We start from the raw sequence: 15268 nt of genomic DNA, 5'->3' as shown, positions 1-15268 counted from the left end.
AAGAAAAAAATCATAGCCCCCATCTTCAGAATCAGCTGCAGGTTTTGATACGTGAACGAGTAAAATGATTAAGCTGAAGGAATAAAATGCCAAAACACTTACAGCGGAAACACTGAACAGGAAAACATTGGCGTGACAATATTAGAGTAAAAGAAGGAAAAGAAGGCCTACTCTACTTTCTTTCTGCTTCCTTTCTTTTTCCCATTAGCTCTGTTTGTGTGTTAAACTGACTCTACAGGACCGTTTATTACTGTAGTGCCTTTTCAAGGACACAAAGATAAGAGTTTATGAAGAAACACAGATGCATCACTCCTTTCTGCCTCCCATGTCTCATCATTTTACAGCCTGATAAATTAATTGCACAGAAATCAAAGACTGTTTTTGATGATTTTTGCATTTAATAGAGAGCCTCATGCCTGTCAGGGAGAGCAGATCTTCGCAATGACGAGCCAAAACCACACAATGTAGTGTCTGTGCTGTCTAACTGCTTGAGGAAGCTTTTTGCACATTTTCCAGATCATTTTTCTCTATTTAATGTCAAATACTTGAATCGTCTCTTTATCTGGACTGCTATAAGGCTCCTCTGTTTTTCTCGCAGCGTGATTATCCCATCAATCTCTCCACCGCTTTCATTCTATAATAGTAACTCCCCGTCCTGCTTCCGTTGAAACCCGGACTCATGAATGAAATGAGGTTTTTGATGTGTGAATGCTGCCTAACGCACTGCAGCTGCTATGCATCATATTCATATTATAATTGTCTGTGTTTTTCCCTTGAAAGGGGTCTAATGTATTGCTGCTCTGTAACTTATTACCAGATCACTGGTGTCTAGCTTTTCTTGTGTTCCTGTAACATTTTTTATTCACCACAGCAGTTCTTACCTCCCAGCTAGAATCAGAGGTGAATTATAACATCAGTTATTTGCCTCTTAGTTTAAACACTGACAGATGTATACAGATGTCATTAGCATGAGATTATGGCAACCTTGAAAAATGTTTGTTTGATATAAACTGGAGAAACTGCATTTCCTGTGAAAATGCAGTGTGACTGCTTATTGCTGGAAAAACAGCTGAAATTAGCTAAAAAGCATGCTGAAATGTAGCTGAAGTTGAAGAACAAGCCTAAATTAGCCGAAGAAAGCAGAAAGAACACATATTTACTGAATTAGGTTTAAATAAGCAAAAATGAGCCCAAAAAGTAGGGAATTAGCTAAAAAGCTGAAATTAGCTAAAAAATAACCAAAGAGTTGCTGAAAAGGCAGAAAGAAGCTTAAAGTACCAGAAGGAAGTAGAAGGAGCTGAAATGAGTTTTAAAAAAAATCTGTGGAATTAGCTGAAAAAGTTGCACAAAAACAGCTAAATAGTAGCTGAAATAGCACACAAAGCTGAAACTAGCAGAACTAAGCTGAAAGGGGAATAACAAGATGAAATTAGTAGAAATAAGTTAATTAGGCTGAAAGTTACAAAAATTACCACATAAAATTGAATTTATCTGAAAACAGCTAAAATTAGCTGTGCTAAAAAGTTAGCTTAAGTTTGCTTAAATTAGCAAAAGGAAGTGGAGAGAACATATTTTTTTCCATATTAGGTTGAAAGAAGCAGAAATGAGCACAAAAAAAGTGAAAATTATCTGGAAAAAGCTGAAATTAGCGACAACAACAAAAGAAAAAGCAAGCTTAAAAGTAGCAACAACAACAACAACAACAAAAAGAATCTTAAATTACCATAAGGAAGTAGAGAGCAGATTATTGCTGAATTGGGCTGAAAAAGGTTAAAAATTAGTGCAAAAATGTGGAATTAGCTGAAAAGGCTAAATTAGTGTAAAACAGCTAAATAGTAGCTGAAATAGCAGAAAATGCTGAAACTTTCAGAACAAAATGTGAAAGGAGCAGTAAACGGCTGTAAACAAATCTAATGATTTGAAGGATGTATAATGAGCTCAATTCATTTTAGAAAAGGCTAAATATTTCAAAAAGCTAACGTTGCACCAATACCATAAGTCTTAGCAGCCTTCTCCTGGAAGAGCTAAACATTTATTTATGATTTGTTGAAATAGCACAAAATTTGTGGAACAAAAAAGATGCTCAAAAAAAATGTACGGAAGAAAAAAGAATCACATAGTGTGAATGCTTCATAAACATTCACACAATAAGCATACAACATAACAGGCTCTCAGATTGTCTCGTTTATGAAGTTTTTTCTGATTCAGTCAGAGTTTATGAAGCTACACGGCTGCATCTGGAGCATGTCATGATGTCTGGAGATCAGCACGACTCAGTCCTCTCCAAGTTTTGCAATGCAACATCTCAGGCATGAATTTTGCTTTTAGGCCTCATAACGCTAACGTTATGCTAATGAGACAGAATCAACTGTCTACAGAGCTGTGGGAACGTGTTTTATGTAGATGATGCTGGGATGAAGGGGGAGAACCTGCACTACCTCAAGTGACCAAGCAGGAACTTTAATGCATTTTAAAAGTTCTTTACTCATTCATTTATTTCCCCTTTTTTAGGTTTTACCCTATTTTTGTGTTTTTTATTTTTATTTCTTATTAAACGCCTGTTCGGAAATAGCACTTAAGATAGACGTTTAAAGTTTGGTTAGGGTGGCACTGTTATAGAGCTCTCAGTGAGAAGGTCGCTGAATCAACCCCAACCTGGGAATCTTTCTGGGTGGAGTTTGCATGTTCTCTTCGTGCATGCGTGGGTTTTCTCTAGGTACTCCATTTTCCTCCCACAGAACAAAAACATTAATTTTAGATTAATTCGTAACTCTATATTGCCCCTAGGTTGAGGTTGTTTGTCTCAATAAGGCCCTGTGATGGGCTTCGTACCTGTCCTGGTGTACGTCTTGCAGTAACTGCTGGATATGGGCATCAGTGACCCAAAAAGGAAGAAGCGGGTACAGAAAATGGACGGAAGGGTATTAGAAACATATTTTCTAATCAACTGTCTGATCAAATGTTTTCTACCAACATTCTTAATATGGAAAAGCACTACAGAAATACACCATGTGTGTTCAGTTATAACAAACTCAATTAATACTGTTGCATAGAAACTCACCTACAGAGTTTGTTTTGATTAATTGACTTTTGAGACTGAGCTCACCATGTCATTAAATAATTGGTTAATGGAAACACATAAATCATAATAAAAAAGACTATTTAAAGTTACTTTGACTTAAAGCTATTTGCAAAATGCAACAGCAAAGTGACTCATGTTTATGATGAGATGACTGCTCCATATTCCTGACACGATCTGCTTCTTTTCTCATCTTGGACATTTACACAATAGGAAGGTAGCCCAGGATGTCATCTGAGTGCACGCTGTCAAACTGCTCTAAAACTCAACTCATACAATGAGGTCAAAAACTAACAAATTCATCTTAAAGAGAAAGCTACGCCAGGAGAATCTGGCTTTTAGCCCCTAAACATGTCATTCTCATAAATATAGCAGATATATTTGCTATAAACAGAACAGGGATTGTGTTTTTTAGACAACGCTGTTCTGTATGTTTTGTGCGTCGTGTCACCTAAACAGCACGAAGTGATTAATAAAAAATAACATCCATGTCAAATTTTCGTCCAAACTGCACAGCTTCACATTCAGCTGAGCTTTGAAGAATCATGTCAGCACTGTAAAAAACAACAACTTCCTTTTCTGCTGCTTAAAAGAAACAGGTCTCTCTTCAAAACGAGTCCTCGTGACTCAATACTGTATAAATAAAAGGTTAAATAAGTTTTAATAAAAGCATGAAAATGTAATAAAGCACCTGCTTTCAATTAGTTGCTGGTTTCATAGATTGTAGAAGGTGATAATAGTAAAACCACTCTGAGACATTTTACTGCAGAGTTTTTATTAAGATTCAGAGTTTTTACGTCCCTCCGTATGTCTCTATAAATCATCCACAGTGCCATCCCATTCCTTCTGGGAACAATGGAAAACCTTGTTAGTCTTTACAACTTTTTTTACTTTGAAACTTAATGAGAAATTGTGTAAATGAATTAGTAATGTATCAGAATCAGCTTTATTGTCATTGCACCGAAGCACATTGAGATTACATTTCAGTACAGCCCATCCGAGAAAACAAACAGACATTGGGAGACGGAGGTGTCTGAGGCCGCGACCTTCGGGAAGCACTGTCCTTTTCATTTAGATAAGAAAAAGAGAAAAACGAGGAGAGAAAAAAAAAAAAAAGTCATGTCTCACACTGTGTCCCGTCTAGGACACAGTGTGAGAGTTACAAAAAAAGACCGCAGCACAGAAACAGCAAAATACAGTGCACTGATGACTTCTTGCTTGCTCTCAGTGGAAGGCAGATGCATCCTCCTCTGCTCCGTCCCTGCTTTGCTCTTTTGCCTTGTGAACCTCTTACAGAGCCTCTGTTTTGCATACTTTCCAAATTGTCCTCCTTGGATATTATGGAAACAAAGACACTCTGTCCCCATCCTCACCCCCTCAATTCCACAAAGACATGAACCTGTGACAGAGCTCAACTGAGCTGGCTGATAAATAAACATCTCTTATCAGGACTATGGCTAGGGAATGACCAGCCAAATCTAATTCTTTTTTGTATTTCAGTTTTATAAAACAATCTTTTTGCAAAAACAACATGCTGCAGTGACTTCGGATGTTATCAGCTTACTGACCTCGAACCGATTTTATGTACCATACCATACCATTTTATTTATAGAGCACTTAAAATAGCGACAAGGCCTACCAAAGTGCTGTACAGACAGAACAACAGGTAACACGCAAAGCAATATACAAAATGAAGTAAATCAGAAATATAGACATAAAAACGATGCAGATAATGAAGACTAACCAGTGTGGAGCGTACAGATTCAAACACAGATCATCTGGTGTTGAAAGCTACCGAATAGTAGTGGGTTTTTAAACGGGGGCCTGTCTGACAAGCAGAGGTAACTCATTCCAAAGTCTTGGTCCTGCTACGTGTATGTGGTACACGGCGCTCAAAAATCTGTCAAAATGTTTTAGTTTCGTTTAATGCGCCTTATAATCCGGTGCACCTTAAAGTCCGAAAAATACGGCACATTATTATTGTTTAGCATATAGCTAAGATTCTTGTGTACTGTTTCTTTTTATATTTTTGCTATTTTTGGGTGTAACTGGGACCTTGAGTACACAGTTTTGTTGCACCGCATGTACCACATGTGATGCGAATGACAATAAAGTCACCTTGAACCTTGAATTCATTCGCCTGATCATCCCTCTCCTCCTCATTCATTCAGCTGTCCGATAGGTAAAAGTATACTTTACCATATGTTGAAGCATAAGCTTAACATTTCATCTGAAGCAGTTAGATCATCAGATATCCCAAAGACTTTCTGAAAATGCATTCAGGAAGCAAACAAAAGCAGCAACTTCTGATTACATGTATGATAAAATCAGTTCTGCTTTTCTGAAACTTTACATGCTGGAAGAAACATCAAGTCTTACAGTACACCGCTTTGAGGATAATCCCTGTTCACTGTAAAACACAGAGGACAACAGATGGAGCGCCGCTATACAGAAGAAAATGCTGCTTTTGGCTCCGAAGGTGGAAGTCTGTTAAAAGGAGCCTGGGAATATGAGTTTCTGCTTGTTGTGCCAGCTGTTTTTCCTATTATTCTTTAAAGCTGGAGGTCTGCTCAGACAAAGCTGCAGACACATGTACACGTAAAGGCCGGCTGGGATTCTCTCTTCGGACCTCTCAGAGGACAAGTCCTCACCGTGGATAGCTCAGAACATAAAACTGAAGCGGCGTCAAAATGTTCCTCCCATTGTGCACGTCTCGGCCTGCTGTGCGTTCACCAGCATCACAGGAAAGGGAACCGTGACATTTCCTGCATCTGTGTTCACACCGCGTGTTTGTGTGTGTGTTTAATGACGTCCTCTCAGATGATTTATGGTAACTGCAACATCTGTGGCAATAAACCAGGTAGACAAAGACGACATCTGCTCCATAAAAAGCTCCGTAAGTGTTTGCTTCAGCGAAGTTAGACAGTCTGTGTAAAATAAATACATGCAGGAAACGTGTCAAATTGATGTTTCTCACACAGATCATACACAATAGGCTGGATTTGTTCAAATATGGATAGAAATAAATCCTTTTCGATGGTGTTTGAAGCAGCACCCACAGTCTAAACATACATACGCTCAACTGCACGGGCCACCTACTCGGAACATGATTGCTTCAGCGCATGTGACCGACAGTTTTCAGGTTCCTAACGTTGCCCTTCCCATTGACAGGTGACATAAGCCTAATGACTGGAGAAACCACTAATTCCTAGCTCATTAAAATGTCGTTTTTGGCTTCGGCCTATCTTAAATGCTCAACATGTGCGGTTACAGCTTTAAGAAGTGTTCTGTGTTCAAGCTTGTTAAAATGTCACCACTTTGTTGCCAAAAAGCGATGGCTGGCCATGTTTATGCCTGTGTCAGAGTCAGTCCTGTTAGCAAAATATCAATTCAGTTCAGTTCAGTTAATTTATATAGCGCCAAGTCACAACAGAAGTCATCTCAGGACACTGAACAGAAACTTTCACATGTAAAAATAATAACTTAAGGTTAATTATCTGATGAGCAGACTGCTTTGAATTTAACTTAATCGCAGAACTCTCATCTTGAGCAAGCATGAAGGCGACAGTGGAAAGGAAAAATTTCCTCATGAGGAAGAAACCTTTAGCAGATCCAGGCTCGAGACAAGCGGCCATCTGCTTCGACAAGCTGGGATTGGTAGGAACAGATACACAATGGCAGGTTGAGACTCACATGTTAAGATAGAAATAGTATCAAATGAGAACTATTACATTTTAACAATTAATTTAAGGAAATGAGGTCAATTTGTCTCCTAGTGGTCTAAGCCTATGGCAGCATAACAACAATCCTAACTATAGGATTTATCAAAAAGGAAAGTCTTAAAACTGGACAATGTGTCAGCCTTATGGACAGAAACTGGAAGTTGGTTCCACAAGAGAGGACCCTGATAACTGAAAGATCTTCCTCCCATTCTGCTCTCGAAAACTCTAGGAACCGCAAATAAGCCTGCTGTCTGAGCACAAAGTGCTCTGTTAGGAAAATATGGAGCAATAAGATCTTTAAAATAAGATGGAGCTAGGTTGTTGAGGGCTTTGTAGGTTAGAAGTAAGATTTTAAATTCAATTCTGAATTTGAGTTATCATATGAGTTAATGGAATAATCTGAACAGGACAGCATAGGTTTTCTGCTTTTTAGAGTCACCTGAATTCAAAAAGGGCACCACATTTAACTTAAACACACACATTCTTGTAAACATATTTTTGGGGGACTTGGCATGGACTTCTATTCATTTCTATGGCCTAACCCTGAGCCTTCCCCTAAACCTAACCATTATTAGTGCATACCTAGTATTAGTAATAGTAAACTGGTACTAGGCAACTACTAATATGGGGACCTGGCTTTAGTCTCCACAAGGAGCAGTTGGTCCCCACAATGTAACCTGAAACAAAAATGCATTAGGATCTTTGGAGTTTTGACAAAAGCAGAAAATGTCACATTTCAACTTTATATTAACAATGGAGTGTGTGACACTGGAAGAATATAGAAAAAAAAGGTTTTTGTAGCACATCAGTCAAACACTGTTGCACACGCTGTCCTCCTCTGCTCCATTTGAAAAATTTAAAGTGTTGCACACAGCCCACATAACATCTTGAAAACATATAAGATGTGGACAGATTGAATTTCAGTGTCTGTTCAGGTCTCGTGTGTTTTGCACATCTGCTTCAGGACCATAAATCTATCATCAGAAAGCATGTTTTTTGGAGTAATATTTAAGTAAATACTTTTTTGACACTTTTGCAAATACTCCACTATTTTGGGTTTAAATATCATGAATCGTGCATTTTCTTCCTCCTTGGACGTGCCTTCAGAGTCGAAGAGCTAATGTTTTTGCTTCCTGTCTCCCTCCTCAGATCTAAATCACATCCCTCCTGAACTGCCACCGGAAATAGTGAAGATAAATCTGTCCAATAACAGCATCAAACATCTCAGGCCAAAACAGTTCCTGCTGTCCAAAGACCTCAAGTTGCTCAACCTCAGCAGCAACAACCTGCAACAGATAGACACAGGTAACGCAGCAGTCCTCCATTCTGTCATTTTAGAAGTAAAACTGAATGGGCATAGAGACTGGATCATGCAAACACAAATTTATCTCCAGCTTTGTGTCAAATTGTTCTTTTCTTTAAAATGTCAGTGGCTTAACTGCATGCAGATGAGAAAGCCTGATTTAGACTTCAATTTTTAGCCACATGAAAAGGCTGCATGAAGTCATTAAATGAGCTGCTTGGTTCATGTGAGGGCAAAAATAACACAACTAAAATGAGCTAAAACTTTATTATTTACATCAAAATGGAGCATAAGCTGTTTGTTAAATGTTGAATAGATTATCCACTCTTGGGCTGCGATCTTGATGTTTTTTCCCAAGATTGTAAATACTAGAAATGTTCAGTTTCCCATTGCAAAATAAAAAAAAGAGCCTGATGTATGACTCATAAACAGGCAGAGTAATCCTGCAAATTATTTATTTTGAAGCCGAGATGCCATAGATCAGAATTTTGTACTTTTTGACCACCAGCAGGGGAAAAAAGCACGAATAACAATTGATAATATTTTCTCTATCAGAAACAAAAATCTAAATAAATTATTATTATGTAAGAAAGAGAACCAAAGAGGTAAAATGGCAAAAATAAAAACTGTAACTTGACTCCTGCAGCTTGCAGAACTGGGCTAACGCCATCCTCCGGGCTAGGCTAACAGCTAGCAGGGCCTGTTAATTGTTCTTCCAGTGTGAAAGAATGCTACATCAGCTAAACCTGAGAACCAACAGTTCAGGGGCCAGACATATGGCCATTATTGTCATTATAGACATTTAATTAAAAATTTAAACTCTAATTTTTTTATATTAACTTGTTGGTAAGTGGACTGAACTGTATAACATGGACTATCTAAATCCAGTGTTTCCCAACCATGGTCCCTGAGGAATGCCATCCTGCATGTTTTAGTTGTTTCCCTGCTCCAACACACCTAATTCAGTGATTTTATTACTTCTTCAAGTTCTACCAAAGCATGTTAAGCACCCATTCATTCAAATCAGGTGTTTCAAAGCTGGGAAACAACTGGTGGTGTTCCTCAGGGACCAGTGTTGGGAACTACTGACCTAACCTGTATTTCCATGTCCATTTTTTTTTTAAATGTTTCTTTCACAGATTTCCTTTTTTAAATTTAAAATGTATCGTTTTATTTTTGGTAGGCCATACTGCGTTTACTGATTTTGGGCCCAGGGCCACCACTTGCATAGTCCTGTGCTTCATTTTGCGTGACACCGTTTGTTAAGTTTGTCACTGGTGTCTCGACTAAGTAACTCACTTTTAAATCAAAAACACAAACTTGCACTCATCTGGCTAGCCATTAATGATAATTATTTGACAGAACTTTACTTTCAATGTGAACAGACTGTCCGTTTAAAGCCTGTGGGACGTACAAAAGATAGATAAATCATTAATAGAGGAAACGTTTTGAAGGCTCTGAAGACAAGTCCAGATGCCCTCTTATGAAATAAGCTCGATGACTGAGAAGTCACAGCATCAGACAGGATATACAGACACTGTTGAAAGAATCACTGAAACGTTTAAGCCAATAATAAGAAAGCAATTATTTCTGAATCACATTTGAATACAAGTCAAAATGTACGTGTGATGGATAAATCAACAGATTAGTGCCTTCAAAAGTAACACCTAGAATATTTAGCCTTACAATCTTTAGTAGTCCTCTTTGATTACACACTCAGCCTCAGCATGTGAGGAATTATACGACAAAGTGATTGTTCATTACTCACACCAAGCTAATGATGTCTGGACTCATGTCTTCCTGCCCAGGAGGGAAATCCTCTTCCTCCTCAACAAAACAAAAAAAGCTTGTGGATTTTCTTCATCATTGCCCATCAACACATGTAAACAATCTACTGCAGCTTCACCCCAGCGTGTCTAGAAGTATTTGTAAAGTGAAAAAGAAATCCTGGGTAATTCTGATAGCCGTGGTCCCACGTGGTCCCAATCCTCGCAGCTCCTTCTAATCATCCTCACATTCAGAGTGAATTTGAAAGAGGCTGTTTTATTTATGCCTTTCATGTGGTGGATGACAAGAGAGGAGAAAAAAAAGATGGATGAAAATGCAACAGAAGGGTTCTTGGGTTGTCACCAATGGATGCAAGCCTATTTATAACAGGGAGTTGATTTTGGCTAAACCTTGTGCTGGATCGTTGTGGCTTGTAGACTAAATCATTTTGCCAGAGTTTCTAGCTGTAATGAGGGGACAGATGTTCCTCATGAACTTAGTAAGACACAAAACTTGAACTTGAACTTTTAGGAAATGTGACCAAAAGAAAGTTAGATTAGATCAATTCGTTTTTTTCTCCAAATTTCATGAAAAATATGAAACATTCCTTGAAGAAATACATGTTTCCTGTTTGCCAAAGTTCTAAACCACATATGTCAAACTTAAGGCCCGGGGGCCAAATGTGGCCCTCGTTGACAACGTATCTGGCCCCCAAGATGATATTTTAAATGTAAAATACTTTTTTCCACTTGAATTTTTCCAGTAATCTTTCATTCCGATGTCAAAAGTGCAACAGAAAATGTCAAATGAGACCAATCAAACTCATTTTAAGGAAACTGCAACTAAAAAAAATATGTTGGATCTAACTTAAGTTAATGTAAATTCTGAAACTTGCCCTTAGTTTGAAAATGCTTTTAATTTTGGCCCCGTTTTGTAAGTGAGTTTTACACTCCTGTAATCTAAACTATGATCTTGTTGGATTTGGTAATGTTTGTAGGATGTGCTAGGAATGTGTGTCAACTACTAACACACCAAAATTCAGCTGTACAGCTGTGAAATTGAGCTATAGGAATTTTTGTGTTTACTACAGTCGTTAGTTGCGGCAGCCATCTTGAAATGGCCGAACTCCAAAAGTAATCAGTTATAACACTTTTCTGAGTTTCAATAAAAACTATTCAGTGGTGCACGAGATATTTTGCTAACAGACAGACAGGGATTGACACCATCAGTTTAAGCCAAAGTTTTAGTTATAATTGCTCAATCAGTTAGTGGTTAGAGCGTGTGTTGTGGAAAACTATCAGCTAAATTTTAGCTCGATACCTGTTAAAAAGGCTAAACTACATCCATTTTTGTGTTTACTAATGTTTAACTGTGGCAGCCATCTCTAAATTGGATTGACAGGGTTACATTAAAATCTATCAAGTGATTCATGGGATATTTTGCTAAAATATATGATTACTCATGGTGTTGGGTGGTAAAAATGGTGGCTCAGAAAACCAAAAGAACAGTAGTTAATCTGGAAAAGCTGCTCTTTTTGAGTCGGGAGATAAGAAAGGGGAGGTAGAGGACATCTCTGTATGCTTCACAAACTTTATTTCCTCTCCTCCCATTTACTTCCACCTCCTCCCATTCTTCCGCACTGTAAAGATCAAAGCTGGGCCAGAGGCTGGTGGACAGCAAGAAACAGTCTCCGCTGTCCCATTACTCCCACTATAAAAACTTGCACAAGTTGGGACTAATGACAAGCCTGGAAGCTTTCAAAAACTTAATTAGTCCAACTTTAAGTCCTGAACTAATGATCAGTTCATGCCAGCTGCTCATATTCTTTTGTTTAAAGTTTGTTTTGATGTTTCAAGGAAGCACAACTGTCTTGTGATGTTTTACAAAGTGTTTTTTAACACAAATCACTCTCCACCTCAGGCACTGCTGCTGTCCACTGATGATAATGTTGTATGCTACACTCAACCCACCACAAGCATTTTAGACATGCATGGGTCAGGGATTGATTGCTTGCAGCTGGGATAAAGCGTCCCAATGATAACCAATGGAAAGTTGGAGAAATAGTATGAACAAAGTACTTGCCAAACAGAGACTGGCTTACTTGAGACGTGGGAAAAAATGGTACCATTTGCCCAAGGAAAACACATGTTGGTAATGCCGAGTATGTACCTCAACAAAAGTTCTGCAAACCTATTAGGAGGCATCTGCATGTACAACACAAAGTCCCCTTGTGACTCTCTCCAACTCTTGAAACAGGGTGTGATACTGGTCAAAGAGCCTTTGCTGGTCATTTCATAGGCATACCCACCAACCCCTCTGCCATCTCATGTTCCGGTGCTAGTGTTCCAGGAATAGCAATGCCAGTATGACTTCATGTCTTTTCTCAGCTTCTATCATCTTTCTGCAGAAGTCAAACACCCTCAACAACATTCTTTTTCCCCTCTGCAATGGTATCTATATGCAGCAGAATGGTTCCTACCCATATACATATATGCTGGTACTCCTTGTGTTACATGCAATTTGCATATGCTGGATGCTCACCACACTGATGAGTAATAAGTCAAATATACTTCTGACTTGTGGCCCACACAAATAACACTTGTGTGATACATTTGCAATACAGGAAGTGTACAATTACCGCAAAACATGCAAAGTCCATACAACTGACTTAGTTCAGATGTACACAAGAAGTGCAGGTTTTATATGTACAGGTAGTGTATGTGTCTTGGTTTTATGCAAAACCAGAGGAATTTGCATGTGCTGGACCAAACGTGTCCACAGCCAGTCTACAACCTTCTAAACCAGGGGTGTCCAGTCGTAGTCCTTGAGGGCACCTTTACTACATGTTTTACTTGTTTCTCTGCTCCAACACAACTGATTCAATTATCTCTTCAGATTCTGCAGAAGCATGTTACCCATTCATCCATATCAGGTGTGTCGAAGCAGAGAAACCTAAAACATGCAGGATCGTGGCTCTCAAGGAACAGGATCAGACCAAGTTCTAAACCCATGCAAAGGGACATGCAGTAGTACATACAATAGGATATGAATGAGTCACTAATTATATTAAAATGATGAATAACAGAATATTTCTTTTGTAGCTGCTTTTGCAGGCTTGTTGTACCTGCGAGAGCTTGATTTGTCCAACAACAGCCTCCATTACTTCCAGTACGGCGTCTTGGAAGACCTGTACTTCTTACGGAAACTTGTGCTGGGGAACAACCGCTGGATCTGCGACTACAACATCCACTACCTGATCTACTGGCTCAAGCACCACCCCGACGTGCGTTACACTGGCCTGATCTGCTCGGAGCCGCGCGAGTTCAGAGGCTGGCGAGTTGAGGACTACGTCAAAACCTACAACGGGGAGTGTCCTGTGGATAAATACCCAGACGGGAACAACACTGAACAGGGAGCACAAGGAGGTTCAGACAACGAGGCAGGGGAGGTGACAGGGGAGACGGGTGAGGGACAGGGTCTTCCACAGCCCCTGAAAGAGAAGGAGCCCAACACATTTGAGATCATCAGGCTGAGTTAGAATGGATCAGCCGACTGATGCGGTTTAAGAAGAAATTTACACAAAAGATTTGACATGGAAGTCTACTCATATTTTAAAGGTTAACTAAGTGATTTGATGTTTAGAAAACATAATGTGAATTACATTTTTTGGGGGGGGAGAAACACCTATTATCAACATTTCCAGCTTATTTGGGCGTTTAAAAAGTTGGGTTGAAAGATTAACATTTCCCTCAAAGTTCATTTGGTGCAATGTTACCTTGAGTAGTTTACCTTCACAGGGATAGTTTTGCCATTTATGAAGTGATGTTCTGTCATATAGTTTGTAGTAGTTAGTATTTTATCTTATAGGTCCTCAATGGTTATGAGCCTAGCCTGGACAAAGTCTTCTGTGCCTTTCTCTGTATTCTGGGACTGATGTCCTAGCTGATACGATATTGACTAAAGATAAACAGAATATCACTTCAAAATTGATCAGACTATCCTTTCATGCAAAAGAGCAGGAGATTATAACTTATTTATCTTTAGCCATTCCACTCTGTTTCATGAACAAACCTCTGGTGTCCCATCAGAAGACAATATTTCAAATATCTACACAATCATTTGCAGGTGCTTTTTCTTGACCATTACAGTACGCGTTGATTCAGGAAATATGTGCTAAAAGGTACTTTTGGAGCTTTATTACATTAATGTATGGTGTTGTCTGCCAGTTTTCTGGAAATAAAATTGTTTTTGTTTTTTTTTCCTGAATGAATGTGTTGGAAAGTTGGACACCTGATTTAAAAACTAAATATTGAAGATGAGCATACGATCCGACCTTTCAGTTTTGAATAATGACAGGAAACAGATATTTTCCTGAGATTTTGATCACATCTGACTGTTACTGATCAGTAAAACATGTTGCTTGTTCATAGTAATCTAATTTAATCAAGTGATGCTTATAGGAACATTAAGTCTTAAGGCTCAGTCCACCTCCTTACACCTTCAGCTGGCCTTTGGTTGCATTTCAGACAGTTAATTACTTGTTCTAAGTCGACATATTAATCAAATGCAGAATTAGACGGAATAAAATGCTTTAACAGCTTACAGATCATACTGTGGATCTTTTATCTATACAGTCCAAGTTCTGTCTAATAAAATCAGGATACAGCGATGCAGAATGGTCAAATCTTTGTCAGAACGATTGATTACTTCATGACTTCAAGGCTTAAGTTTCACTACAGTCTGCTATTTTGGCATCTGACACAAGGAAACATAATATCCTAGACTTGCTGGTTTGACTTTTTATGTCTCCTAGCCTGCATGTAAATTGAGTTAACAATTTCTGCTCAAGCACACACAAACACACACATGTTTCAAATCATCCTGTAAGACAATGAGCATCCAACCTGCAGTTATGGACCATGTGTTGCAGCGGAGTGCCATCTACTGGACTTGGAAGGATTTAAGGATGTTTGCTCCAGTTTTGTGATACAACCCACATGCAAATGAATGAAGAAACACGGTTTCATTTCAAGGTCCTGCCTTGTCGGTGCATTTAAACAACACTTAATGTTTTCAAGACAGTTTGTTCTCCTTTGAAGCTCATCACTTCTTAAAGGTCCATTTGAATCCATTCTCTTTGTTTAAGCTGATTGCATTCACTGAAACGTATGCATGACAGAAGTAACACATATGTCCAGTTGTCTCAAATAAAAATCAAACTTATATTTCACAGTGGTTTTTGCTTGTAGCAGGTTGTCAGAAACACTTTAATTCGCATTGTTGCAGGAGGATCGAATATCCACACAGAGGCACCAAAACAAACGTTCCCAAAAGCATTTAAAGCATTTTTATCTAAGGCACATATGAAAATGGTCAACAGATGAGAAATTGCTCTGT

At 38.6% G+C, this 15268-nt stretch overlaps 1 protein-coding gene across 1 annotated transcript in view; it reads left to right on the top strand.

Moving 5' to 3' along the window:
• The window catches only part of lrrc17 (leucine rich repeat containing 17), a gene marked incomplete in the record, with an annotated part of 22670 nt that extends 7807 nt beyond the window's left edge, over window positions 1–14863 (top strand). Inside the window, 2 exon segments of the mRNA XM_037696068.1 lie at window positions 7951–8106; window positions 12973–14863. Coding sequence (XP_037551996.1) covers window positions 7951–8106; window positions 12973–13409 — 593 coding nt within the window.
• Window positions 14864–15268: the final 405 nt, after the last annotated feature.

This window comes from Nematolebias whitei, chromosome 22 (genome assembly GCF_014905685.2).
Source record: "Nematolebias whitei isolate Nwh7 chromosome 22, NemWhi1, whole genome shotgun sequence".
NCBI classification, from domain to species: Eukaryota; Metazoa; Chordata; class Actinopteri; order Cyprinodontiformes; family Rivulidae; genus Nematolebias; species Nematolebias whitei.
Note: the sequence above shows the minus strand (reverse complement) of the source record. Positions and strands in the feature narration are given on the sequence as shown.